At 42.6% G+C, this 26,115-nt stretch overlaps 1 protein-coding gene across 1 annotated transcript in view; it reads left to right on the top strand.

The window, feature by feature from the left end:
- LOC124039945 (dynamin binding protein) overlaps positions 1-26,115 on the top strand; it is a 115,484-nt gene that overhangs the window by 85,725 nt on the left and 3,644 nt on the right. The window contains 9 exon segments of the mRNA XM_046356529.1: positions 4,212-4,411; positions 4,844-4,943; positions 6,001-6,148; positions 14,594-14,611; positions 23,927-24,126; positions 24,245-24,375; positions 24,604-24,708; positions 25,450-25,578; positions 25,718-26,050. Coding sequence (XP_046212485.1) covers positions 4,212-4,411; positions 4,844-4,943; positions 6,001-6,148; positions 14,594-14,611; positions 23,927-24,126; positions 24,245-24,375; positions 24,604-24,708; positions 25,450-25,578; positions 25,718-26,050 — 1,364 coding nt within the window.

The raw sequence follows: 26,115 nt of genomic DNA, 5'->3' as shown, positions 1-26,115 counted from the left end.
GTTAAATTCTTGGGTCGACTCTCTTCTCTGTCCATCAATAACGTTGATCTTGCTGCTGGTGATTCTCTGATCCACCTCTATGCATACGACACCATTCTGTATACTTCTGGCCCTTCTTTGGACACTGTGTTAACTAACCTCCAGATGAGCTTCAGTGCCATACAACTCTCCTTCCGTGGCCTCCAACTGCTCTTAAATGCAAGTAAAACAAAATGCATGCTCTTCAACCAATTGTTTCCCGCACCCGTCCGCCCCTCCAGCATCACCACTCTGGATGGTTCTGACTCAGAATATATGGACAACTACAAATACCTAGGTGTCTGGTTAGACTGTAAACTCTCCTTCCAGACTCACATTAAGCATCTCCAATCCAAAATGAAATCTAGAATCGGCTTCCTATTTCGCAACAAAGCATCCTTCACTCATGCTGCCAAACATACCCTCGTAAAACTGAACATCCTACCGATGCTCGATTTTGGTGATGTAATTGACAAAATAACCTCTGACACTCTACTCAACAATCTGGATGCAGTTTATCACAGTGCCATCCGTTTTGTCACCAAAGCCCCATATTCTACCCACCACTGCGACCTGTGCTGCTATGGTGGCCATTGAGCTGAGATAAGGCGGGGCTTTACCTAGCAGAGACTTGTAGATGACCTGGAGCCAGTGGGTTTGGCGACGAGTATACAGCGAGGGCCAGTTGCAAAAACCATTAAGCACTATGATGAAACTGGCTCTCATGAAGACCGTCACAGGAAAGGAAGACCCCGAGTTACCTCTGCTGCAGAGGATAAGTTCATTAGAGTTACCAGTCTCAGAAATTGCAGCCCAAATAAATGCTTCACAGAGTTGAAGTAACAGACACATGTTCAGAGAAGACTGCGTGAATCAGGCCTTCATGGTCGAATTGCTGAAATAAACCTCTATTGAAGGACACCAATAAGAATATGAGACTTTCTTGGACCTAAAAAACTCGAGCAATGGACCTTATACAGGTGGAAATCCAAATTTGAGATTTGCTTCCAACCTCCGTGTCTTTGTGAGACGCAGAGTAGGTCAACGGATGATCTCTGCATGTGTGGTTCCCACTGTGAAGCATGGAAGAGGAAGTATGGCTGTGCTTTGCTGGTGACAGTCTGTGATTGATTTAGAATTCAAGGCACACTTAAACAGCATGGCTACCACAGAATTCAATTTGTGCACTCCCAGGAATCCCAATTCCACAATAAATGTTTGATTTGTAATGTCCATCATTTATGTCCAAATAGCTCCTTTTGTTAGCGCGTTTGGTAAACAAATCAAAACTCACGAAGCGCGTTCACTAGGAGCAGACGAAAAGTCAAAATGTTCCGTTACAGTCTGTAGAAACATGTCAAATGAAGTATAGAATCAATCTTTAGGATGTTTTGAACATAAATCTTCAATAATATTCCAACCGGAGAATTCCTTTGTCTTCAGAAAAGCAATGGAACGGGAGCTACCTCTCATGTGAATGCACGTGACCAGCTCGTGGCTGCTGGCAGACCTCTGACTCATTCCCCTCTCATTCAGCCCCCCTTGACAGTAGAAGTCTCAAACAAGTTTCTAAAGACGGTTGACATCTATTGGAAGCCTTAGGAAGTGCAACATGACCAATATCCCACTGTGTCCTCAATAGGGGCTGAGTTGAAAATCTACCAACATCAAGTTTCCCACTTCCTGGTTGGATTTTTTTCTCAGGTTTCTGCCTGCCATATGAGCTCTGTTATACTCACAGACATCAACAGTTTGCCCAGAGTTTTTTCTATCCAAATATACTAATAATATGCATATATTTGCTACTGGGACTGAGGATCAGGCAGTTTACTCTGGGCACATCTGGGCACCTTATTCATCCAAGCTACTCAATACTGCCCCCAGCCATAAGAAGTTTTAATACGTGTCACATTTCAATTTGCTTTTGGTACCGTGGGTCGAGTGTTCACACCAACTCACGAAACCCCCCTTTCTCAACTGTGTAAATTGGAGCCATGTCTTTGCAGAAGACGGTTTTCTGGTCCGTGTCAGACTTCTCATACCCAAACCAGGTCCATGCGACCGAAATAGCCCCTCTTTTAGGTACGAGCTCCGTGTCTCTGTGTCACGTTCACTCTCCTCCATGTTTGTTTGTGTTTCAAATTTCCTTTCACACGACACGTGTGGACGCAAAGCGTCATCCTATTAACAAAAAATATTGTCATAAAGAGTGTGATTTGCAACACAACAAAATAAACGATAGAGCATAATATGAAACGATAGACATTTTTCTATCGTCACACGATATATATTTTCATATCGCCCAGCCCTACCTCAGCGTGGTTGACCACTATGATGACACACCAAATGTGTTTGATGGATGGCGGGAAAAGAGCAGGAATAGGCTTTTATAGGCTACAGTCCAAGCTATGTCTTCCAATGGTGTAACTGCTGTCAGCAACCAAAGATGATCCAACTTGAATAAACGCTTGGAGGTAAGGATGACAGCAGTGGTGTAGCCTACGGTGATACAGATATCACTTATTATTGATATCTACATAGCGCATTGATGTGAATCACACTGCTGCTCTCTCATTTAGCTATTTGTGCCTTACGGATTGTGGTTGTTGTGGATGGCTGTTCACAAATCTAAATGTGTATTTGAACCCAATAATGGTTGAATTCAAGAAGTTTAAGCTGCCTATCAATCATTGTTTTTTAAACCAGTGGACAGCCAGTGAAAAACCCATAAAGTACAATTTAACGTCCATACATGGCCAACTATATCAACTTTAACATCGATTAATCCTGCAATAGATGGTGTTCAATTGGTAACATACATTTTTGTCTTCTAAAGCCTCTTAAGGGGAAAGTAATCTAAAAGCAACTGAATGTAATCAGATTACGTTACTGAGTTTGGATAATCCAAAAGTAACATTACTGACTACAATTCTGGACAGGTAACTAGTAACTGTAAAGGATTACATTTAGAAAGTAACCTACCCAACCCTGGTAACCACTTCATATTTGGACGCCCTCATTGCCCTATTATTAATAATAATAACAGTCCTGACCAAATACTGAACAAAAACGGGAAGGAGTTAGTGCATCTCTGTCGAGCCTTAGGCCTGTACAGGGTTTGGTGGCTTTGCTAATTTATAAACAAGACTCTTCTAATGATTCAGCAACATTACACATTTGCTGTGGTGTAGTGACACAGGTTGACATTGTCTACTCCTGAGACCCCCTCCTAGTAAAGAAAAAAGCTAGTTTTATAGTCCCATATACCGGAGGGGTGCAGTGAAATGTGTTGTTTGATAATGACTAATTATATTTTAATAGACAGACACACACACCGAATGACCCTAATCTGATAATATATTATACTTTTGGTATCAACCCTGGTCCTTTATCCTCTGTCCATGATCCCCCCCCACTCCTAAATTCCCAGTTTCCCTCTGTCCCATCCATACTCCACTCTCTCCTTTTTGCTCGATTGTATATCTTTGTTTATGCTTTCCATATTCCCAGATGTATTATTAATCCCTTATACCTTTCTTCCTCCATCTCCCTCTTTCCTTTATCCATGTCCCTCCTCTTCCTTATGTTCTTCACTCTCATCTCTCTATCTATGCTTCCACACACTCTTTATGTCCTCTCGATAGTTTCCATTCCTACATCCCCTCCTTTCCCACCCGTTAATTCCTGACTTTCTTTCTCCCTCTATCCCCACAGTCCTCTTTTCTCCTCTCCGTTCCCAAAACTGTCCTCCTTCCCATCCCTCGTCTCTCCGCTGTCCCACTGAGGCCCATATCTCACTGCTGTCATAGTCTATTGTGCCATTGACAAAGAGCTGAGTCCACTCCAGTCCAGAGCCCATTCAGAAGGCTCAGCAGTGCGTGAAACAGGCTCTCCGTCCGTTCCCATACACCACAGAGACCAGCCATTGACACCAGAGATCTAGATGAAAGTCTAGCCTGACATGTCTAAAGATAATGCGTCTTGTTCCAAAGTTGTTTATAACCAGGTAGTATAAATGCCTAATCAGAAGAGTGGAATTAATTGTATTTTTCTCCACTGCTCCTCCGGTGCTTAACGTTCACGGCAAGTATGCTTGTTGACATGCGAACTTTCACATTCAATTCCATTCACTAACTATGAAATCTCTTTCTCTCTTTCCCCCCTCTCTATTTTCTTGCTTTTTTTTCTTTCAGAGATGACCCTCCTGTCGACCCAGCCCAAGTGCCTGGAGTCAGCCCCGGTCTCTGCAGTTGTGGCCATCGAGGACCCCGAGCAGAGGATGCTGGAGAAAAGGTCAAAGGTCATAGAAGAGCTGCTGCAGACAGAGAAGGACTACATCAAGGACCTGCAGATGTGTGTCAAGGAGATTATCCAACCACTCCAACGCAAACAGGTACACACACTACTAGAACTAGTAGAAGAAGACAATTGACTACTTCAAAATGGACATGCCTCAATGGCGCTGCATGTGCGTCCACAGTCGCCATAATGGGACAGATGCAACATTGCGTCCTCTATCATTCTTTATGGATTTTAATGGTCAGCTTCATAACAATAAATATTACACCCAAATGAAGAAGACATTTGCCACTATTATAGACATTATAAGCTTTACAGAGCTTATGTATTGCACATCTAACTTATATATACACAGGCACCTACGCACACACTATTTTGTCATTCGAAAATGTTTACCCAACTGCCCAGAGACAACATATAAAAACAAATACATCTTGCAGAGTTGTTGATTCATGTGCATTGTCCATGTAAAAAAAAAGATTTAAAAAGTTCAGTAAATATTTCTGTACCTCTGCTCATCCTAAAGGTGCAGAACATTGACTATGACGGTCTCTTTGGCAACATCAACTCTGTGATCGACCTCTCGCGTCGTCTCTTCAAGACCCTCCAGGACACTGACTCCATTGGTAATGCCAACCCTAGACTGTTTTTATTTGAAAACGTAATGACTTAATGATTAGAAAAACTTGAAAGATGTGCCTCCCACTAAGTCTGACTGAGACCCAACTCAAAGTCCTCTGGGCTGTTTTGGCACATCGATAATAATATGTGCTTTAACTGGTTGGTTGTTCCTCACTCAAACAGCCACATGTACAGCCACACACAGCCCCGCCCGCTGCTCCCTTCCATGACAACTGTTGTATTTTCAACAACAATGAGAGGTCTCAATCCCCCAGGGAAAAATAATATTTGAGAGAACCAATTAAAAACCTCTCAATTTCAAGGCGAACATTGCATCAACAAATGGACTCCTTTCCAGACCAGTGTGTCACAGCTCTCCCTCGCTGTGTACCTCGTGGGTCACGTCAGCCAGGCTTCCTCCCACTATGGCCATCACACACTTGACTTTGGGAGATGCGGTTTGGTGGGACATGGTAGACTTAAATAAATCATCTAGACAAACGTCCCAAACCAGTTTTCCATTACTTTCTTTAAAGGATAAGTTCATATTTTTTTTAACCAAATCTCTATGTTTGATGTAAATGGCATGTTAATAGAAGAGTCCAGACATGTTTTTGGCGATTTCACTTGGTTTTGAGAAACGTACTATATTCCATTGTGTTGGACTCGAGCGATACTTCTCTGTGTAACCAACGCATGTGAACATGGTAAAGTATCACTCGAGTCCAACAAAATGGAATATAACATTGCGGAAAAAGTTTAGAATTACACAATGTCATGTGTAAAACACCTAAAGACCTGCATCACTATACTGAGAGTGTTGCCATTTCTAAAACGACATATTTGGGTGTTATTGGAGCCTTTGTTCATGTTTTATCCGTGCCCTGGTAGTGCAGAATGAGCATGAGGGACTATATTGCTGGTTGTGGTAAGTTTCTCAAAGCCAACATGCTATTTACATAAAACATTTAGATTTGGTTGAAAAATATGAACTTTACCTTTAAGAATTGATAAATGAGGAACAATAGAATGACAGTGGTATTGCTCTGTTGCATTTCCCAGGAAAAGTGTTCCTGGACTTTAAGGTAGAGCTCGAGGAGGTGTACAAGATCTACTGTCAGAACCACGATGACGCCATTTCTCTCCTGGAAATGTACGAGAAGGACGAGAGCATCCAGAGACACGTGCTGGAGTGCCTGGAGAAACTCAGGTGACTACACACAAACAGAGCAGATTTAAAGCCTGAGAGAGAGACCACAGTCCCGTCCAGAAGCCCATACCGCCATGGGCAGATCTGAAAGAATTGGATAAGTGTAAGCAATATGGCAAAATTTCCACCTGAGGGAAATTTAGAGGTACTACCACATTGCTTGAACCAATCCGACTATTTCAGATCTACATAGGTGTCTAAGGGGTAGAAGTTACTGTTTTTTGGGACAAGGCCAATAAGTGCTATCAGGTCAATTCCATTTTAATGCAATGCATTTGGCAGATAAATAGTCATCCAAATTAAGGTTTTAAAACTACAACTTTCAATTAGGAATATTTTATTTTATTTCATTGTAATTTCTGTTAACTTCCTGATTTCACTGGAATGAATGACATTGACTCCAACCCTGCTCTCAACAATGTATAGTGCCTTTTTTTCTCCTCTTTTGTCAAAATGCTGGATGCCACCAGTATTCTGTTCCCTACATGTACCCAGTCATTTCACATAAATGTAGAAGAAGAAAAGGAGACGAGGAAGACACTTCAGATTGTTGAGATATGCCCCATGGTTGCGTCACAATTATCTTACATAACCTCGACCCATCCTTTCTTTGCTTTGGATTGAAACCTGTTTTTTAGTTTACCAGCAACCATGAATGAAAGGACACAAGGAAAGGGAGTTATATTCCAAAGAGAATTGGGACATACTAAAACAAAGCATTGTTTAATGAGACATTGTACTATTATGTACTATTGCATGTGAATTGATAGAGAAGCCTTACTCACCCTTCTGCAATGAGCGGCGTGTTTGTGTGTGAGCCTGTCTACTTGTGACATCAACATCTAGAAAAAAAATCTACATTGACAAATGGATGCACCGTGTTGTTGAAAATGGATTGTAATGGAAACTGTATTGTTGTCATAGAAATCTCACCTCATTGAGATTGAGAGATGGAATACTTTGTACTGGGTTTTTAGACTCATGGAATAGTATAGCCTGATCACGTTCTCTTTGTACTGGGTTTTTAGACTTATGGAATAGTATAGCCTGATCACATTCTCTTTGTACTGGGTTTTTAGACTTATGGAATAGTATAGCCTGATCACATTCTCTTTGTACTGGGTTTTTAGACTTATGGAATAGTATAGCCTGATCACATTCTCTTTGTACTGGGTTTTTAGACTTATGGAATAGTATAGCCTGATCACATTCTCTTTGTACTGGGTTTAGACTTATGGAATAGTATAGCCTGATCACATTCTCTTTGTACTGGGTTTTTAGACTTATGGAATAGTATAGCCTGATCACATTCTCTTTGTACTGGGTTTTTAGACTTATGGAATAGTATAGCCTGATCACATTCTCTTTGTACTGGGTTTTTAGATTTATGGAATAGTATAGCCTGATCACATTCTCTTTGTACTGGGTTTAGACTTATGGAATAGTATAGCCTGATCACATTCTCTTTGTACTGGGTTTAGACTTATGGAATAGTATAGCCTGATCACATTCTCTTTGTACTGGGTTTTTTAGACTTATGGAATAGTATAGCCTGATCACATTCTATTTGTACTGGGCTTTTAGACATATGGAATAGTATAGCCTGATCACATTCTCTTTGTACTGGGTTTTTAGACTTATGGAATAGTATAGCCTGATCACATTCTCTTTGTACTGGGTTTGTAGACTTATGGAATAGTATAGCCTGATCACATTCTCTTTGTACTGGGTTTTCAGACTTGTGGAATAGTATAGCCTGATCACATTCTCTTTGTACTGGGTTTTTAGACTTATGGAATAGTATAGCCTGATCACATTCTCTTTGTACTGGGTTTTCAGACTTATGGAATAGTATAGCCTGATCACATTCTCTTTGTACTGGATTTTTAGACTTATGGAATAGTATAGCCTGATCACATTCTCCCCAATAGAAAACCTGTAGTTGCCTGACAACTCATCTTGAATTTAATTCCACTGTTCTATTGTCTGAAACTGCTGGTGTCAAAAAGAGGTCCGTTGTACAAAACAAATTAATCGGCGATTCAATCGTCTCGAACCAATCAGAGTATCAAAGCCAATGACGTGATTCATGATTCATGAAGGACGGATCTGGCCCACCCATCGGTTTCTGGGAACAATTAGAATGGTCAAAATGTGTTGGCGTTCTACAACATTCTGCGTTCTATAGCATTCTGCTGGGGAGGAAAGCAAATCCAGACTCATTGTGGACAAGAAATGCTAGTGGGCGTGGCGTTTGGTCAGAGCGATATGGATGACCTAGGCTATGAACAGAATATTAACAGCACTAGGTACGCAGCACAGTGCAGTCTAGTGAGCTGTGGGGGAAGCATGCGATAAATGTAGGCAGACGGGCAGGCTCCGCTCTGCTCTGGCTCCGCCTCCGATCATACTCATTGAACAAGCGATAAATGTAGGCAGACGGGCAGGCTCCGCTCTGCTCTTGCTCCGCCTCCGATCATACTCATTGAACAAGCGATAAATGTGGGCAGACGGGCAGGCTCCGCTCTGCTCTTGCTCCGCCTCCGATCATACTCATTGAACAAGCGATAAATGTAGGCAGACGGGCAGGCTCCGCTCTGCTCTGGCTCCACCTCCGATCATACTCATTGAAAAAGCGATAAATGTGGGCAGACGGGCAGGCTCCGCTCTGCTCTGGCTCCGCATCCGATCATACTCATTGAACAAGCGATAAATGTGGGCAGGCTCCACTCTGCTCTGGCTCCGCCTCCGATCATACTCATTGAACAAGCGACTCTTGCTTCCCCGTAACCAGTCACCAGCCTACTATTTAGCTATCCTTTGCCTGGTTAAGAAACACAAAGCTGTTTTACAAAATTAAAAACAGTACTATTGAGTTGAATAGTAAAACAACAGTCTAGCTATTTTGTGTCTCTCCCACTTGAGTATAGTTTATATAGTCTCGTTCTACCCTCCCACTTTCACCCCTGCTTCCCAATTTCTGACAATTCGCCCCCTATAGTTTACACTCTGCAATAAAAACCTAATCAAATATCAGTGGGCGTTTTACAAAAAAACTGCTGAATGCCTGTTACAATAATTGCAAATATAAGACTCTATCCAAATTGACAGGAGCAATAGCCAATTCCGTCTGGAGACCATTCATTCACTACTGAACTTAATATTATATAAAATATGTGTTTGTGAGCCTGTGTATGAATGACTTATTATTACATATTACAAGCAATGATGACCATTGGGAAATCGGAGGAAAATATTTGCATATCTTTGATGTAGCTAGATTCTTGTCTCTATTGATTGAGCTCGGATTTGGTCATGGTAGAAGAAATCATTTGGCCTTATACCCCTAAGCACACTCACACACAAACACTACATATGAGGAGCCCAATGCATGGGATGTCCTTTCTGTCCCAGTACATTGTAATCATGTGGAGTTTGAAGAATGTGCCCTGCCTAATTTCACCTCTCCAGTCTTGTTTCACCCAGTCTTTCAGCAGAGACTAGGGCTAACACTGTTTTGTTTATCCACTAGTGTGCTGGTGTGGGCTTTGTTTGAAGAAAGATACTATGATTCATTTAATAACTTGTTAGGGAAGTGCTCCCTCTGCGGGGATCAAATCAGCGGAAATTTCATGTGCGCCACGTATAGTTTTTGATAAAACTCAAACTTTCATTAAAATGCACATACATTGTACTGAATTAAAGCTACACTCGTTGTGAATCTAGCTACCGAGTCAGATTTGTAAAATGCTTTTCGGCGAAAGCATGAGAAGCTATTATCTGATAGCATGGTAGCCAGTCCTAACCAAAACGCAGAAATAAAATATAAAACATTCATTACCTTTGACGAGCTTCTTTCTTGGCACTCCTAGATGTCCCATAAACATCATTTTCGGTCTTTTTTCGATTAAATCGGTCCATATATAGCCTAGATATCGATCTATGAAGAGTGTGTGATCAACGAAAAAAAGTGTTTTTTAACGCAACTGTAACGTCGTTCGTCTGTTGAATGAAGAGAGTCAGACCGAAATGCAGCGTGTAGGTTACTCATGACTTTAATGAAAGTATCGCGGTACATGAAAATAACTGATATAAGAAAACAAACTAAACGTGAAACTAATTACAGCCTATCTGGTGACTACAACACAGAGAAGGGAACAAACACCCACAAAATACAAAGCGAACTCAGGCTACCTAAATACGGTTCCCAATCCGAGACAACGAGAATCACCTGACTCCAATTGAGAATCGCCTCAGGCAGCCAAGCCTAACTAGACACACCCCTAATCATACACAATCCCAATTAATACAAACCCCAATACGAAACACAACATATAAACCCATGTCACACCCTGGCCTACCCAAACATATACCAAAAACACAAAATACAATGACCAAGGCGTGACAGTAACGTAATTTTTTTAAATAAAAAAAGTTGACGATAAACTTTCACAAAACACTTCGAAATACTTTTGTAATGCAACTTTAGGTATTAGTAAACGTTAATAATATATCAAAATGATCACGGGGCGATGTATATTTTTTAGCTTCACGTCTTGAAATCATGTACGGATATATATCAACCAAAACATCCTGTCGGAGACCGGAAGAAATCGGCTTCCTTGTGTCCGTTTGACCAAGAAACAAATCCGAGACAAATGACAAGACTGTTGACATCGTGTGGAAGCTGTAGGTATATTGCAACCTCTGCTCCATTTAATGTGGGTCACTTTTAACAATTGGTTGAATTTGCGCATGGATATATTTTCCCATTTTCAGTGATCAGATTTTCCTGCACTTTTCGATGAAACGCACGTTCTGTTATAATCACAGCCGTGATTTAACCAGTTTTAGAAACGTCTGATTCGCAGCTTCCTTAATTAACAAGAAGGGCCTGGGCAACGGCGTTCTGTGTTCAACTTGGCTCAACTTTCTTCACAATTGCCTAGAATACATGTCGTAAGTAAGCTTGATGTACGAGTACATACCCTGAAAAGAGGGCCTTACCTAGGTCTGTGACCATATTACCGCCAAACCGGCAGTCATAAGTCATGACCGCAGTCAAATTCCATGTGACCGTTGAGTCATGTTAATCTCCTTTTATGCACTCTGGACATTTATTTATTTTACCTTTATTTAACTAGGCAAGTCAGTTAAGAACAAATTCTTATTTTCAATGACGGCCTAGGAACAGTGGGTTAACTGCCTGTTCAGGGGCAGAACGACAGATTTGTACCTTGTCAGCTCCGGTTACTAGTCCAACGCTCTAACCACTAGGCTACGCTGCCGCCCCGTTGATAGTGCCTGACCATCAGGTCGCGAATGGCCTCGTACTCAGGGCTCTATTGTCCCTCCATCAGGTTGTGAATGGCCTCATACTCAGGGCTCATATTGTCCCTCCATCAGGTCCTAATGGCCTCGTACTCAGGGCTCTCTTGTCCCTCCATCAGGTCCTAATGGCCTCGTACTCAGGGCTCTCTTGTCCCTCCATCAGGTCGTGAATGGCCTCGTACTCAGGGCTCTATTGTCCCTCCATCAGGTCTAATGGCCTCGTACTCAGGGCTCTATTGTCCCTCCATCAGGTCGCGAATGGCCTCGTACTCAGGGCTCTATTGTCCCTCCATCAGGTCGCAAATGGCCTCGTACTCAGGGCTCTATTGTCACTCTAACCATTCTGACATCAAAGCAAATGCAGTCAAACTTCAAACACTTATCACCAAAACAGTATCTACATTTTTTCACCTCACTAACCACGTTTCTATCCCACCATTTAATGCGGATGAATTACCTGATGCATCAACAAAGTGACGACCGGGCTGATGGAAACATGAAATGCCGGGACCATTTTATACATTGTCCCCGCAGACAATCTTTCTATTCAACATGGTAGGATCTTTTTGTGTCTGTAACATTAATTATGTGAGAAATGGTGACGGAAACGCCTTAATATTGATATAATAACCATCATATCGAAGTAAACTTGGAGTCACACAATGATATGCTGTGTGGTCCTCTCACTACGACTCGGGAAACCGTACAGTTTATTAGGCTACAAATTAAATAAGTTGTGTTGAACTTCACAGGTTGGTGAATGTGCAACGTGATGAGCTTGATGCTCCTTTCCAGTAAATATCAAGGGTCTTATTCTGGTGACATGATGATCAATGCTTGGCTGCCTTTTGACAAATACAAATCATATCGCTCTTTTGTCCATGATAATCTCATCGTGTAGGTAGCTTACCTGCACTGTATTTGCAAGCTGTTGGCTAGAGCGCATGTGCCAAGACCAGAGTGGGCACGTTTGCTATATAACGCAACAGTTTTTGTGACAAAAACACCAATAAAGTTGAAAATGCAATGGAAACCCATTTAACTTGTATATTTAATTTGGTACATGGGAATTTAACAGTAAAAGTCATCACGCACAGGCTTTTATCCACAAAAAGTAAGTTTGATGGAAGCATCTCTGGAGAGAAAATGTGCATATTGTTTTATGCAAAAAATATAAAAAATTAGCATGAAAATCTATCGCAAATTAGATGGAAACATAGCTACTGTGATGATCAGTTTGAAGAAAGAAGTTCGAGAATAGGTTGAAATTGAGTGGAAAACATGGTCGTTGTGGATGCTGATTCTAAGCCAAACACAACTAAATGGACAGCGCTTCAAAGGATGATGATTCATTCGGCAACACATTTTACTTGACACCCAGCGGCATAACACATTATGGCCCGGTCATAATGTCGTGGAAATGATTCCACAGGGACACTCAAAGTAAATCTTAAATGAATCGTTCTTTATTTGTTAGCGCACTTGATGGTTGGAAAGGTTCCAACCAACAAGTGCACCATAGTACACACATCAATCAGGAGCTCTCCCTGGCCAGACCCAGCAGTCGTCTTGTATACGGCTATACACAGACAAGTTATATTTGCATGATTTAGCATAATTCATTCATCATTACCATTTTGTTTCATTCATGTGACCGACCATATGCTGTTTCGTAACATGTGACAGACCAATACCTCACGAGGCTTCTCTCTAAGCTGAGACCTTGAAACTGAGCTCTCTCGTTCGTTCTCAAAACAAGGTCTGGGCGTACTGCCAAATTGCAGCTACTGAGAGTGAAGATTTGTACAGTCAGCCACTTGCGTGAACACATAAATTAGTTATAAGAAAAGCAAAAACATTAAAATTCCATAACATTAACCATGTCATGTCATAACAGTTTAAGCAACTTGTCATAACCTGTTATAATATGGACATAACGCCTTTATGACACATATCTAGACCTGTTGATGACAACTACATAAGAGTGTCAAAACACACAAAACCTACCACATACGGTAAAACATTCCATTACACTATAGCCTACGTGTCAACAGTATGTTTTGAAATTGAAATTGACCATATGAAATCATTATTGTTATTGCGCACACATTGATGTCAGACATGCACATGCCCAAATGCTATGTTGCTGATGACTGGGATGAATGCAGGATACGTTTTAAGGAGCTCCCACTTTTTGATTGATGACTGATTTGTGGTTGTTATTTACAATGACGGCCTATCCCGGCCAAACAGTAATGGCGCTGGGCCAATTGTGTGCGGCCCTATGGGGCTCCCAATCATGGCCGATTGTGGTACGGCCTGAAATTGAACCAGGGTCTGTAGTGACGCCTAGCACTGCGATGCAGTGCCTTAGACAGCTGTGCAACTCTGTGTACTACAACTTGTGCTACAACAACAGCCGTTGCTATTGCATTGGACAGTTTATTAACTCTAACTTGGATTCATGGATTTCTGCAGTTGAACTACGAACTTTTAAGCTCTTAAAATTAGCACTCCAGGGTGAAGTTTCCTCTATGTAAAGATCTAGGAACAGCTCTCCTTCCCCCAATCCTAACCTTAACCATTGGTGAAGGAAATGGAAAACTGACCCAAGATCAGCATGTAGGGGCAACTTTACCCTACACCCAAAGTTGGCACTACAGTATATGTTACAAGGGTATGCAAGGCTAGATTAGAAAAGTGTATCCTCTCATAATTGAGTGTAGCATCGAAATTGACATTGACATTTAATGTAGTGTATTTTGTTCAATATTTAAGTGGATTTGACAAACTGCAGGTTGTATGACCTCTGTACGGTTTACTGCTGTGTTTCCTAAGGTTGTTTGTGTGATCCTCCCAAAGCCTGGAATGTAGCTGTGGTCTTTGAGATGAACAATACCAACTTTCCTATCACATCTTAGTGCTAATAAACTCTGAACTGCTAGACAATAGCGGTGACTCTCTGTTAGGGAAACACATGATTACAGGCCAGGAAGGTATAATGTCAAAGACCCAGGCTCTTTAGCCAAGCTTTATAATGTCTTCTGTATGTGTTCTTGTCTCACTCTCACTCTCCCCATCCCTCTGCTTCTCCCACCCTCTTCCCCATCCCAGGGCGGTGTATCGCGACTGGTAAGTCTCCGTAAAGAGTGTTGCTATGATATCTGCATGAGAAACCGCCGGACTGCATGACTGTGGCTCACTAACCCCGAAATCAGCTTTGTCTACATGTGTTTTCTCCTTTAATAGTTTTAAAGCTGGTGTGTGTGTGCTGAACATGTTTATATTACTTAGATGCGCTTGACTTAAAGTGCCTTCAGAAAGTGTTCATACCCCTTGGTACAGCCTGAAATCAAAATGGAATAAATATAGATTTTTCCTCACCAATCTACACATAATACCCTATAATGAAAGTCAAAACATGTTTTTATAAATGTTTTCAAATTTAGAGAAAATTAAATACAGATATATAGAGGGGAGAACAAGTATTTGATACACTGCCGATTTTGCAGGTTTTACTACTTACAAAGCATGTAGAGGTCTGTAATTTTTATCATAGGTACACTTCAACTGTGAGAGACGGAATCTAAAACAAAAACCCAGAAAATTACATTGTATGATTTTAAAGTAATTAATTAGCATTTTATTGCATGACATAAGTATTTGATACATCAGAAAAGCAGAACTTAATATTTGGTACAGAAACCTTTGTTTGCAATTACAGAGATCATATGTTTCCTATAGTTCTTGACCAGGTTTGCACACACTGCAGCAGGGATCTTGGCCCACTCCTCCATACAGACCTTCTCCAGATCCTTCAGGTTTCGGGGCTGTCGCTGGGCAATACGGACTTTCAGCTCCCTCCAAAGATTTTCTATTGGGTTCAGGTCTGGAAACTGGCTAGGCCACTCCAGGACCTTGAGATGCTTCTTACGGAGCCACTCCTTAGTTGCCTTGGCTGTGTGTTTTAGATCGTTTTCATGCTGGAAGACCAGGCCACGACCCATCTTCAATGCTCTTACTGAAGGAAGGGGGTTGTTGGCCAAGATCTTGCGATACATGGCTCCATCCATCCTCCCCTCAATACGGTGCTGTCGTCCTGTCCCCTTTGCAGAAAAGCATCCCCAAAGAATGATGTTTCCACCTCCATGCTTCACGGTTGGGATGGTGTTCTTGGGGTTGTACTCATCCTTCTTCTTCCTCCAAACACGGCGAGCGGAGTTTAGACCAAAAAGCTATATTTTTGTCTCATCAGACCACATGACCTTCTCCCATTCCTCCTCTGGATCATCCAGATGGGCATTGGCAAACTTCAGACGGGCCTGGACATGCGCTGGCTTGAGCAGGGGGACCTTGTGTGCGCTGCAGGATTTTAAATCCATGACGGCGTAGTGTGTTACTAATGGTTTTCTTTGAGACTGTGGTCCCAGCTCTCTTCAGGTCATTGACCATGTCCTGCCGTGTAGTTCTGGGCCGATCCCTCACCTTCCTCATGATCATTGATGCTCCACGAGGTGAGATCTTGCATGGAGCCCCAGACCGAGGGTGATTGACCATCATCTTGAACTTCTTCCATTTTCTAATAATTGCGCCAACAGTTGTTGCCTTCTCACCAAGCTGCTTGCCTATTGTCCTGTAGCCCATCCCAGCCTTGTGCAGGTCTACAATTGTATCCCTGATGTCCTTACACAGCTCTCTGGTCTTAGCCATTGTGGAGAGGTTGGAATCTGTTTGATTGAGTGTGTGGGCAGGTGTCTTCTATACAAGTAACGAGTTCAAACCGGGGTAGTTAATACAGGTAATGAGTGGAGAACATGAGGGGTTCTTAAAGAAAAACTAACAGGTCTTTGAGAGACTGAATTCATACTGGTTGGTAGGTGATCAAATACGTATGTCATGTAATAAAATGCAAATTAATTACTTACAAATCATACAATGTGATTTTCTGGATTTTTGTTTTAGATTCTGTCTCTCACAGTTGAAGTGTACCTATGATAAAAAAATTACAGACCTCTTCATGCTTTGTAAGTAGGGAAAACCTGTAAAATCGGCAGTGTATCAAATACTTGTTTCTCCCCACTGTATCATTTACATAAGTGTTCACACCCCTGAGTCAATACTTTGTAGATGCACCTTTGGTGGAGATTACATCTTTGAGTCATCTTGGGTATGTCTGGAGCAGCTTTGCACATTTGGATTTGGGGATTTTCTCCCATTCTTCTTTGCTTTGGTTGTATGCTTGGGGTTATTGTCCAGTTGGAATGTAAATCTTCGCCCCCAGTCTAAGGTCGTTTGCACTCTGAAGCAGATTATTATCTGTCACCACCATGCTTCACGATAGGGATTGTGTTCGCAGGTTAATGGGCTGTGCCTGGTTTTCTCCAGACATAGCGCTTTGCATTCCGGCCAAAGAGTACATTTTTTGTCTCAACAGAACAGAACACAGAATCTTGTATCCTTCTGGCAGGTTCTCCCATTTCTACCAAGGAACTCTGTAGTTATGTCAGTGGTCATTGTGTTCTTGGTTACCTCCCTGACCAAGTTCCTTCTTGCCCAGTTGCTCAGTTTGGTTGGATGCTAGGCAGAGTCTGGGTAGTTCTGTATTTTTAAGCCTAACCTTGACCATGTGGCATTCACCCTTAACAGTGAAATTCAACCTAGAGCCTATGTGGGTTAATATTGCCTTTTGAACCTGTCTTCGATGACAATCCATCAGGCCACTATGAGGTCTACCTGTGATGATTCTAAGCTTCCTGGAGCAACCGGAAGTGGTTTAATTTACCCTAAAGGTGTTTTGATATACCCAACTTGCAGTTTGTGAAATACACCGCATTCAACCCTGTGCAAATCAGTCGTTTCTTAACGTAAAGACTTAAAACGCAGGATTCCGTAAGAGCCTACCCCAAGGAGGCTGTTTGTTCACTTTCAGCTTCCTGTGTCAACTGGAAGTGCCCCTATGGAGACCACTATGCCATTGGACTCTTTCAACACTCTAGAGATTGTTGTATACCCTTCCCCAGATATATGCCTCATCCTCTCCGTGCTCTATGGACAGTTCCTTGGACTACATGGTATAGTTTCTGCTCTGACATGCACTGTCAACTGTTGGACCTTATATAGACAGGTTAATTTTTCCTAAATCATGTCCAAAGAATTGAATTGGCCACAAGTGGACTCCAATCAAGTTGTAGTGACATCTCAAGGATGATCCAAGAAAATGGGGATTCACCTGAGCTCAATTCATAACAAAGGGTTGTGAAAACTTATAGAAATGAGATATTTCTGTATTTCATATTTTTTTTAAACATTTTTTCACTTTGTCATTATTGGGTATTGTGTGTGATAAATAAATAAATGTAATACATTTTAATTCAGGCTGTAACAAAGACAAATGTGGAATAAATTAAGGGGTATTAATACTTTCTGAAGGCACTTGTAGCTTGTCTAGGGGGGCAGGGTTTGCAAATATGATACTATTCCATTAGTTCCATTGTATCGGGGGAGTTAAATCCAGCACACCTTAAGTATTTGAGAGAAAGCAAATACTATTTTGGCACAAGTCTGGAGATCACACAATGTGCTGCTGTGTTTTATGCTCTGTGTGTGTATGTGCATCTGTGTTTACTGTTGTGACTGCCTTTGGTAAAGTGAAATATTGACTTCTGTTTTGTGGGTCCAGTTTTCTAAGGGCTAACAAAGATTGTTGTTGGTGACTGAACAGACGTAGTGGAGTACAGTAGTAATCCCTTCACCATTTACGTATGGACATAATTTTATTAACTGAAATAATCTACTTTAAGATATTCATCAGAAAATTGCTTTTAAAGCTAATAATTTATTTATTCTTTTGAAATAAATTATTTACCCCCTTTTCTCCCCAATTTCGTGGTATCCAATTGTTAGTAGTTACTATCTTGTCTCATCGCTACAACTTCCGTACGGGCTCGGGAGAGACGAAGGTCGAAAGCCATGCATCCTCCAAAACACCCCGGAAGCCAGCCGCACCAATGTGTTGGAGGAAACACTGTACCTGGCGACCTGGTTAGCGTGCACTGCGCCCAGCCCGCCACAGCGGTCACTAGTGCGCGATGAGACAAGGATATCCCTACCGGCCAAACCCTCCCTAACCCGGACGACGCTAGGCCAATTGAGACTCTCTGGCCGCCTCGAACCCAGACTCTCTGGTGGCACAGCTAGCAGGGCCCTAGACCACTGCGACACCCGGGAGGCCCCCAGCTAATAATTTAACATTCAAAATATACAGATCTTCATTTGCTTTGCTGTAATTAGCTTTACATATAGTATCTTACCTATAGATTAAATAGCAATCATTGAATCCTGTGTAAGGTTGCGTAAGTAGCTTTTTCTCTTGGAATACATTAAAACTAAGCCAGTAAATTGGATGTTATATAGTTACTGGACACATGTTGAGTCCCTCCATTTCCACATGAGTCTCATCATTCAAATATTTGCACTTTTGATGATAATGATTGAATGGCCAGCACATTCCTTACATTCACTATATATACAAAAGTATGTGGACACCACTTCAAATTAGCGAATTTGGCTATTTCAGCCACACTCGTTTCTGACCGGTGTGTAAAATCATAAGATACCACCTTTCCAACAAGCCCTGCTAGAGCTGCCCGGTCAACTGTAAGGGCTGTTATTGTGGAGTGGAAATGTCTAGGAGCAACGATGGCTTAGCCGTGAAATTGTAGGCCACACAAGCTCATAGAACGGGAATGCCGGGTGCTGGAGCACCAAAAAATTGGTTGCAACACTACCACTACTCCTTGGTTGCAACACTACCACTACTCCTTGGTTGCAACACTACCACTACTACCACTACTCCTTGGTTGCAACACTACCACTACCGATCACTAGTTCCAAACGGCCTCTGGAAGCAACGTCAGCACAACAACTGTTTGTTGGATCGTCATGAAATGGGTGTCCATGGCCGAGCGGCCTCACGCACACAAGCCTTAGATCACTGTGCGCAATGCCAAGCGTCAGCTGGAGTGGTGTAAAGCTTGCCGCCATTGAACTCTGGAGCAGTGGATATGCGTTCTCTGGAGTGATGAATTACGCTTCACCATCTGGCAGTCCGACGGACGAATCATCTGGGTTTGGCGGACACCAGGAGAACACTACCTGTCCCAATGCATAGTGCCAACTGTAAAGTTTGGTGGGGGGCTGTTTTTCATGGTTCTTGCTAGGCACCTTAGTTCCAGTGAAGGGAAATCTAAATGCTACAGCATACAATGAAATTGTAGCGATTCTGTGCTTCCAACTTTGTGGCAACAGTTTGGGGGAGGCCCTTTCCTGTTTCAGCATGACAATGCCTCTTAGCACAAAGCGGTTTGCTGAAATTGGTGTGGAAGAACTTGATTGGCTAGCACAGAGCCCTGACTTCTACCCCGTCGATCACCTTTGGGATGAATTGAAACGCAGACTGTGAGCCAGGCCTGTTCACCCAACATCAGTACCCGACCTCACTTATGCTCTTGTGGCTGAATGGAAGGAAATCCCCACAGCAATTTTCCAGCATCTAGTGGAAAGCCTTCCCAGAAGTGTGGAGGCTGTTGAAGCAGCAAATGGGGGAACAACTCCATATTAATGTCCATGATTTTGGAAGGAGATGTTCAACATGCAAGTGTCGACATACTTTGTAGGGCCCTATAAAATCTGTGATGTGGAGAACTTGGAAGGAATCATGAAATCTAGACATTAAAAAGGAATTCAACAATATTCAAAAATGTATTGAACTTAGTAGGGAATCAACTAAATGTATTGAACTTAGTAGGGATTCAACTAAATGTATTGAACTTAGTATGGAATCAACTAAATGTATTGAACTTAGTAGGGATTCAACTAAATGTATTGAACTTAATAGGGAATCAACTAAATGTATTGAACTTAGTAGGGAATCAACTAAATGTATTGAACTTAGTAGGGAATCAACTAAATGTATTGAAAATGTATTAATTTGCAGAATGCATTAGTGATGGGTATTTCCTACAACTCTCTGAAGAGGCATTGAAAATTCCCCCTATCTGTGTATGTGCGGTGCGTGCATCTACAACTCTCTGAAGAGGCATTGAGAATTCCCCCTGTCTGTGTATGTGTGGTGCGGGCATCTACAACTTTCTGAATAGGCATTGAGAATTCCCCCTGTCTGTGTATGTGTGGTGCGTGCATCTACAACTCTCTGAAGAGGCATTGAGAATTCCCCCTATCTGTGTATGTGCGGTGCGTGCATCTACAACTTTGTGTAGCATTTAGCGATGATGTTAATGAGAAGTCTTCTGGTAGATGGAAAGGCTTTCCCAAAAACCTTCCCAAAAATTAAATGTTAACTACACTGAACAAAAATATAAATGCAACATGTAAAGTGTTTCATGAGCTGAAATAAACGATCACTGAAATTTTCCATAATGCACAAAAAGCTAATTGATCTCATATTTTGTGCACACATTTGTTTACATCCCTGTTAGTGAGCATTTCTCCTTTGCCAATATAATCCTTCCACCTGACAGGTGTGGCATATCAAGAAGCTGATTAAACATCATGATCATTACATAGGTGCACCTTGTGGTGGGGACAATAAAAGGCAACTCTAAAATGTGCAGTTTCTTCACACAACAGAATGCCACAGATGTTTCACGTTTTGAGGGAGTGTGCAATTGGCATGCTGACTGCAGGAATGTCCACCAGAGGTGTTGCCAGAAAATGTCATGCTAATTTCTCTACCATAAGCCGCCTCCAATGTCGTTTTAGAGGATTTGTCTGTACATCTAACTGGCCTCACAACCACACACCACGTATGTGTATGGGGTCATGTGGGTGTACGGTTTGCTGATGTCAACGTTGTGAACAGAGTGCCCCATGGTGGCTGTGGGGTTATGTTATGGGCAGGCTCAAGCTATGGACAACGAACACAATTCATTTTATCAATGGCAATTTGATTGCACAGAGCTACCGTGACGAGATCCTGAGGCCCATTGTCGTGCCATTCATCTGCCGCCATCACCTCATGTTTCAGCATGATGATGCACGGCCCCATGTCACAAGGATCTGTACACAATTCCTGGAAGCTTCCATGGCATGCATAATCACCAGACATGTCACCCATTGAGCAGGTTTGGGATGCTCTGGATCGACGTGTAGGACAGCGTGTCCCAGTTCCCACCAATATCCAGCAACAAAAAACAAAGACATGTCACAAATTGAGTTCCTGCCCATGTCCAGTAACTTCTCACCCTCTTCAATGGCTGTGTGACAACATTCCACAGGCAACAATCACTGCATGAAGCTAATGGTGGTCACACCAGATACTGACTGTTTTTCTGATCCACGCCCATAACTTTTTATTTAAGGTATCTGTGACCAACAGATGCATATCTGTATTCCCAGTCATGTGAAATTCATAGGTTAGGGCCTAATTAATTAATTAAAATTGACTGATTTCCTTATATTCCTTAAACTAACTCAGCAAAATCTTTCAAATTGTTGCATGTTGCGTTTATTTTTTTCAGTATACGAAGTAGCCTATTCTTACCTGGCAGAATGATACCCACTGGATTGATCCAAATAATCATGGTATTTGTTTTGCAAACTCTACCATCAAATGACTCTAAACTCTACAAAAACACAGCTAAACAAAATCTTGCTAGGAATTAAGGGGTAATCCAGAACTCAGAATTGTTCTGCTGGTGTGGTTTGTTCTGGACTTAGAACCTCACATTTTAGGGTTTTTTTATATTAAAAAGTGAATTTGAGAGGGGAAGATGGAAACCTGGAACATCATTAAGGAGAGAACTGAATTTGGGGAAAAAAATACAAATAATTTTATAGGGCCCTACAGTACATATGCACTTGTAACTGGATCAATGGCACAAATGTGAGCTTGTGTTCAGTGTCATTGATGAAGGGCAGTGGTCACCAACCTTTTCTCAGTCAAGATCACTTCCGGAGTCTCAATGCAAGCCGATATCTACCATGCAGATTTTTTTTATCTAGAAGCCCAATACGTCACCACTGCATATTGGCTAAGCTTGAATTGCCCTGCCGATGTTGTTCTTTTCAGACCATTTTGAAATGTTTTTGTAAAGTTTGGTATATGATCACACTGGTAATAATAATATAAATGTTTTTGTATTACTTGTGAGGCACAGCTGAGTGAGCATAATGATTTCCTTTGTTTCTGGGTGGATGGCCTGCATCTGAGGGTCAGACTGAGGAGAGGGAGGGAGCAGTGGTGAGGCTACCTCGAGAAAAGGATAACAGTCTTCCAGCTGATGGCAAAACTCTAGTCGCACTGCATTATTTCTGCCTTATGGCTTATAAGTGTTGAAAGTGCTGAATAGCGACTTAAACATAACATAAAAACAGCAGCTTTTCGCTGTATTCGTTGAGTCTCTAGTCATGATTTTAAATGTTTTGAAATCTCACAGTATCGACTTTGCTGTGCATTCGAGTCTTCCTTTTAGTCAGATGTTCAAGGAAACTGTGCAGACACGGTAATCTGAGCTATCTGATTGGCCAGTGTTAGGCCTATATTGTAGGTGCACTTGATTTGCTCTCTAGGCCTACCGGGTATCGTTGGGTTTTTTACATAAATGTTTGGTTGACTAGGAATACCTTGGAAATTGACCGGTTGGTGACCACTGATATAGGGCATGACTTGGCGAGGGACGTGTCAAGTGATGTCAGAGTTGGTGGGTGTAGCAAGCTTGGTTTGTGGTTGTGTCCCTTCCCGAAGTGACTGGTGGGTGTAGCCAGCTTGGTTTGTGGTTGTGTCCCTTCCCGAACTGACTGGTGGGTGTAGCCAGCTTGGTTTGTGGTTGTGTCCCTTCCCGAAGTGACTGGTGGGTGTAGCCGGCTTGGTTTGTGGTTGTGTCCCTTCCCGAAGTGACTGGTGGGTGTAGCCAGCTTGGTTTGTGGTTGTGTCTCTTCCCGGAGTGACTGGTGGGTGTAGCCAGCTTGGTTTGTGGTTGTGTCTCTTCCCGGAGTGACTGGTGGGTGTAGCCAGCTTGGTTTGTGGTTGTGTCTCTTCCCGAAGTGACTGGTGGGTGTAGCCAGCTTGGTTTGTGGTTGTGTCCCTTCCCGAAGTGACTGGTGGGTGTAGCCAGCTTGGTTTGTGGTTGTCTCTTCCCGAAGTGACTGGTGGGTGTAGCCAGCTTGGTTTGTGGTTGTGTCCCTTCCCGAAGTGACTGGTGGGTGTAGCCAGCTTGGTTTGTGGTTGTGTCCCTTCCCGAAGTGACTGGTGGGTGTTCCAAAGCATCTCTTGCTCACATTCTAATTCTCTCTCTGTTTTGAATTTCAATCCTGTCCTTTCCCATTTCTCCTCACTCCTCCTTTACCTTCAAACTCTCTCTCTGTATTTCTCCATCCCCAATCCTCACCACCTTTCTCTCAATCTCCTTCCTATTATCCCCCTCTCAGGGGGAAGACCAACTACATCAACCTGGGCTCATTCCTGATCAAGCCGGTGCAGAGGGTGATGCGGTACCCACTGCTACTAATGGAGCTGCTGAGTGCCACGCCCGAGTCTCACCACGACAGGCCCCTACTGGCCCAGGCACTGCTGTCCATTAAAGAGATCAATGTCAACATCAATGAATACAAGAGGAGGAAGGACCTGGGTATGAGCAAAAGCCTGTACACGCTGGTCCCCTTCCAAAACTGAAGTTGGAGACCCTTGCTTTAGTTTACTAGTGTATTTAGCAACAGTTTTTAACTCGTGTCCCCTTCTCTCCACAGTGCTCAAGTACAGGAAAGGGGACGAGGACACCCTCATTGACAAGATCTCCAAGCTGAGCATGCACTCCATCATTAAGAAGTCCAACCGCGTGAGCAGCCACCTCAAACATCTCACCGGGATCTCCCCCCAGGTATGGCTAAAGGTTGACCAAAGGTGACCTCCATGGTCACAGTACATTTGTCCATGACTACATTGATTGAGTGTAAAAAAGAAGTGGCCGTAAGTCTCACTATGTCTGTCACAAAAATCTTTAAACCATCTCTAAACTAGCGGCAGTCTTCCCTTTGCACTCCTATTTGAATTTGGACTGGTGATGAAATCTGTAGTTGCTGATGATTCTCCACCCCCTTTTCTTCAGATCAAAGATGAGGCGTTTGATGAGGCAGAGAAGAGGTTCCGACTCCAGGAGAGACTCATCAAGTCCTTCATCAGGGACATCTCTCTGTACCTGCAGCATATTCGGGTAAATAGTAATATCCTACTACATACAGTCACACTATAGTATGTAGAATCACACTTCAAATGCATTCATTCACATACAAGTGAGTTGGTCATTCAAATACAAGCATTCAGAATGAATGCAAGCAGAAGACTGGGCTCCCGAGTGGCGCAGCGGTCTAAATCACTGCATCATAGCAACTGCTGTTGTCGTAGCACAAGTTGTAGTACGCCTGAGTTGCACAGCGGTCTAAGGCACTGCATCTTAGTGCAAGAGGCGTCACTAAGGTCCCTGGTTCGAATCCAGGCTGTATCACATCCGGCCGTGATTGGGAGTCCCATAGGGCGGTGCACAATTGACCCAGCATTGTCCGGGTTTGGCCTGGGTAGGCCGTCATTGTAAATAAGAATTTGTTCTTAACTGACGTGCCTAATTAACTAAAAGTTAAGTGAATAAAATAAAAATATGTGCATGTCAAAAAGCACATATAATGAATGGAATGCACTATTGCTTATGTTCAATCACTATCAGCGATACCCACCTAGACTGTTTCTACTGCACTGTAAACTTGCTCCAAAATGGACTTTTGACCAGGGTTTTCTTCCTTCGGGCATACAACTGAAAACTATTTTTTTAAAGTCCCTTTTTGCCTCAGTCCATTTTCCTCCAATTGGTGCCTAATGAACACGACCCAGATCAATCACTCTTCTTTTATCATGTCATCGGCTGGCCCATGTGTTGACTGGCGTGTGTGTTGTCCAATAGGAATCGGCCTCAGTGAAGGTGCTGGCTGCTATCAGTTTCTGTGACATCTACACAGACCGGAGCCAGCTGGACCCTGAACAATTCCAGAGAGCCCACCGTTCCATTAGCGACAAGCAGTTCCCCCACTTTGTGAGTGTTGACATCCAATTTTGTTCTAATCATAACTGTTATGAAGCATGTCCCAATATAGAAAACAAGCTGAAAGGTTCTTCCCTTTCCCGTGTGTGTGTGTGTGTGTACGCGTGCGTGCGTGTATGTGTGTAAGCAGAAGGAGCGAGCGGAAGCCTTGGTCATTTTCCCTCTCACCCAGCTTCTGCTCATGTTTGCCGGGCCCCACAAGCTCATTCAGAAGCGCTTTGACAAGCTGCTGGACTACGACAACTGCAAGGAGCGTGCTGAGCGCCTCAAAGACCGCCGCGTCCAGGACGAGCTGCAGGCGGCACGCAACAACTACGAGGCGCTCAATGCCCAGCTGTTGGACGAGCTGCCCAAGTTTCATCGTGCCGCTGAAGACCTGTTTACTGGCTGTGTGAGAGCCTTTGCACAGGTCCAGAGAGATTTTACCAAGCTAACGCTAGGGCAGCTGCAGCCTTTGCTACAGGTAAGTGTGTGTGTGTGTGTGTATATTTTTTGTATTCTTGATATTTAGAATTCAACTTTTGAGTG

Source organism: Oncorhynchus gorbuscha, linkage group LG07 (genome assembly GCF_021184085.1).
Source record: "Oncorhynchus gorbuscha isolate QuinsamMale2020 ecotype Even-year linkage group LG07, OgorEven_v1.0, whole genome shotgun sequence".
In the NCBI taxonomy this organism is placed as follows: domain Eukaryota; kingdom Metazoa; phylum Chordata; class Actinopteri; order Salmoniformes; family Salmonidae; genus Oncorhynchus; species Oncorhynchus gorbuscha.
The sequence above is the reverse complement of the archived record's forward strand: the minus strand, read 5'-3'. Positions and strand labels throughout refer to the sequence as shown.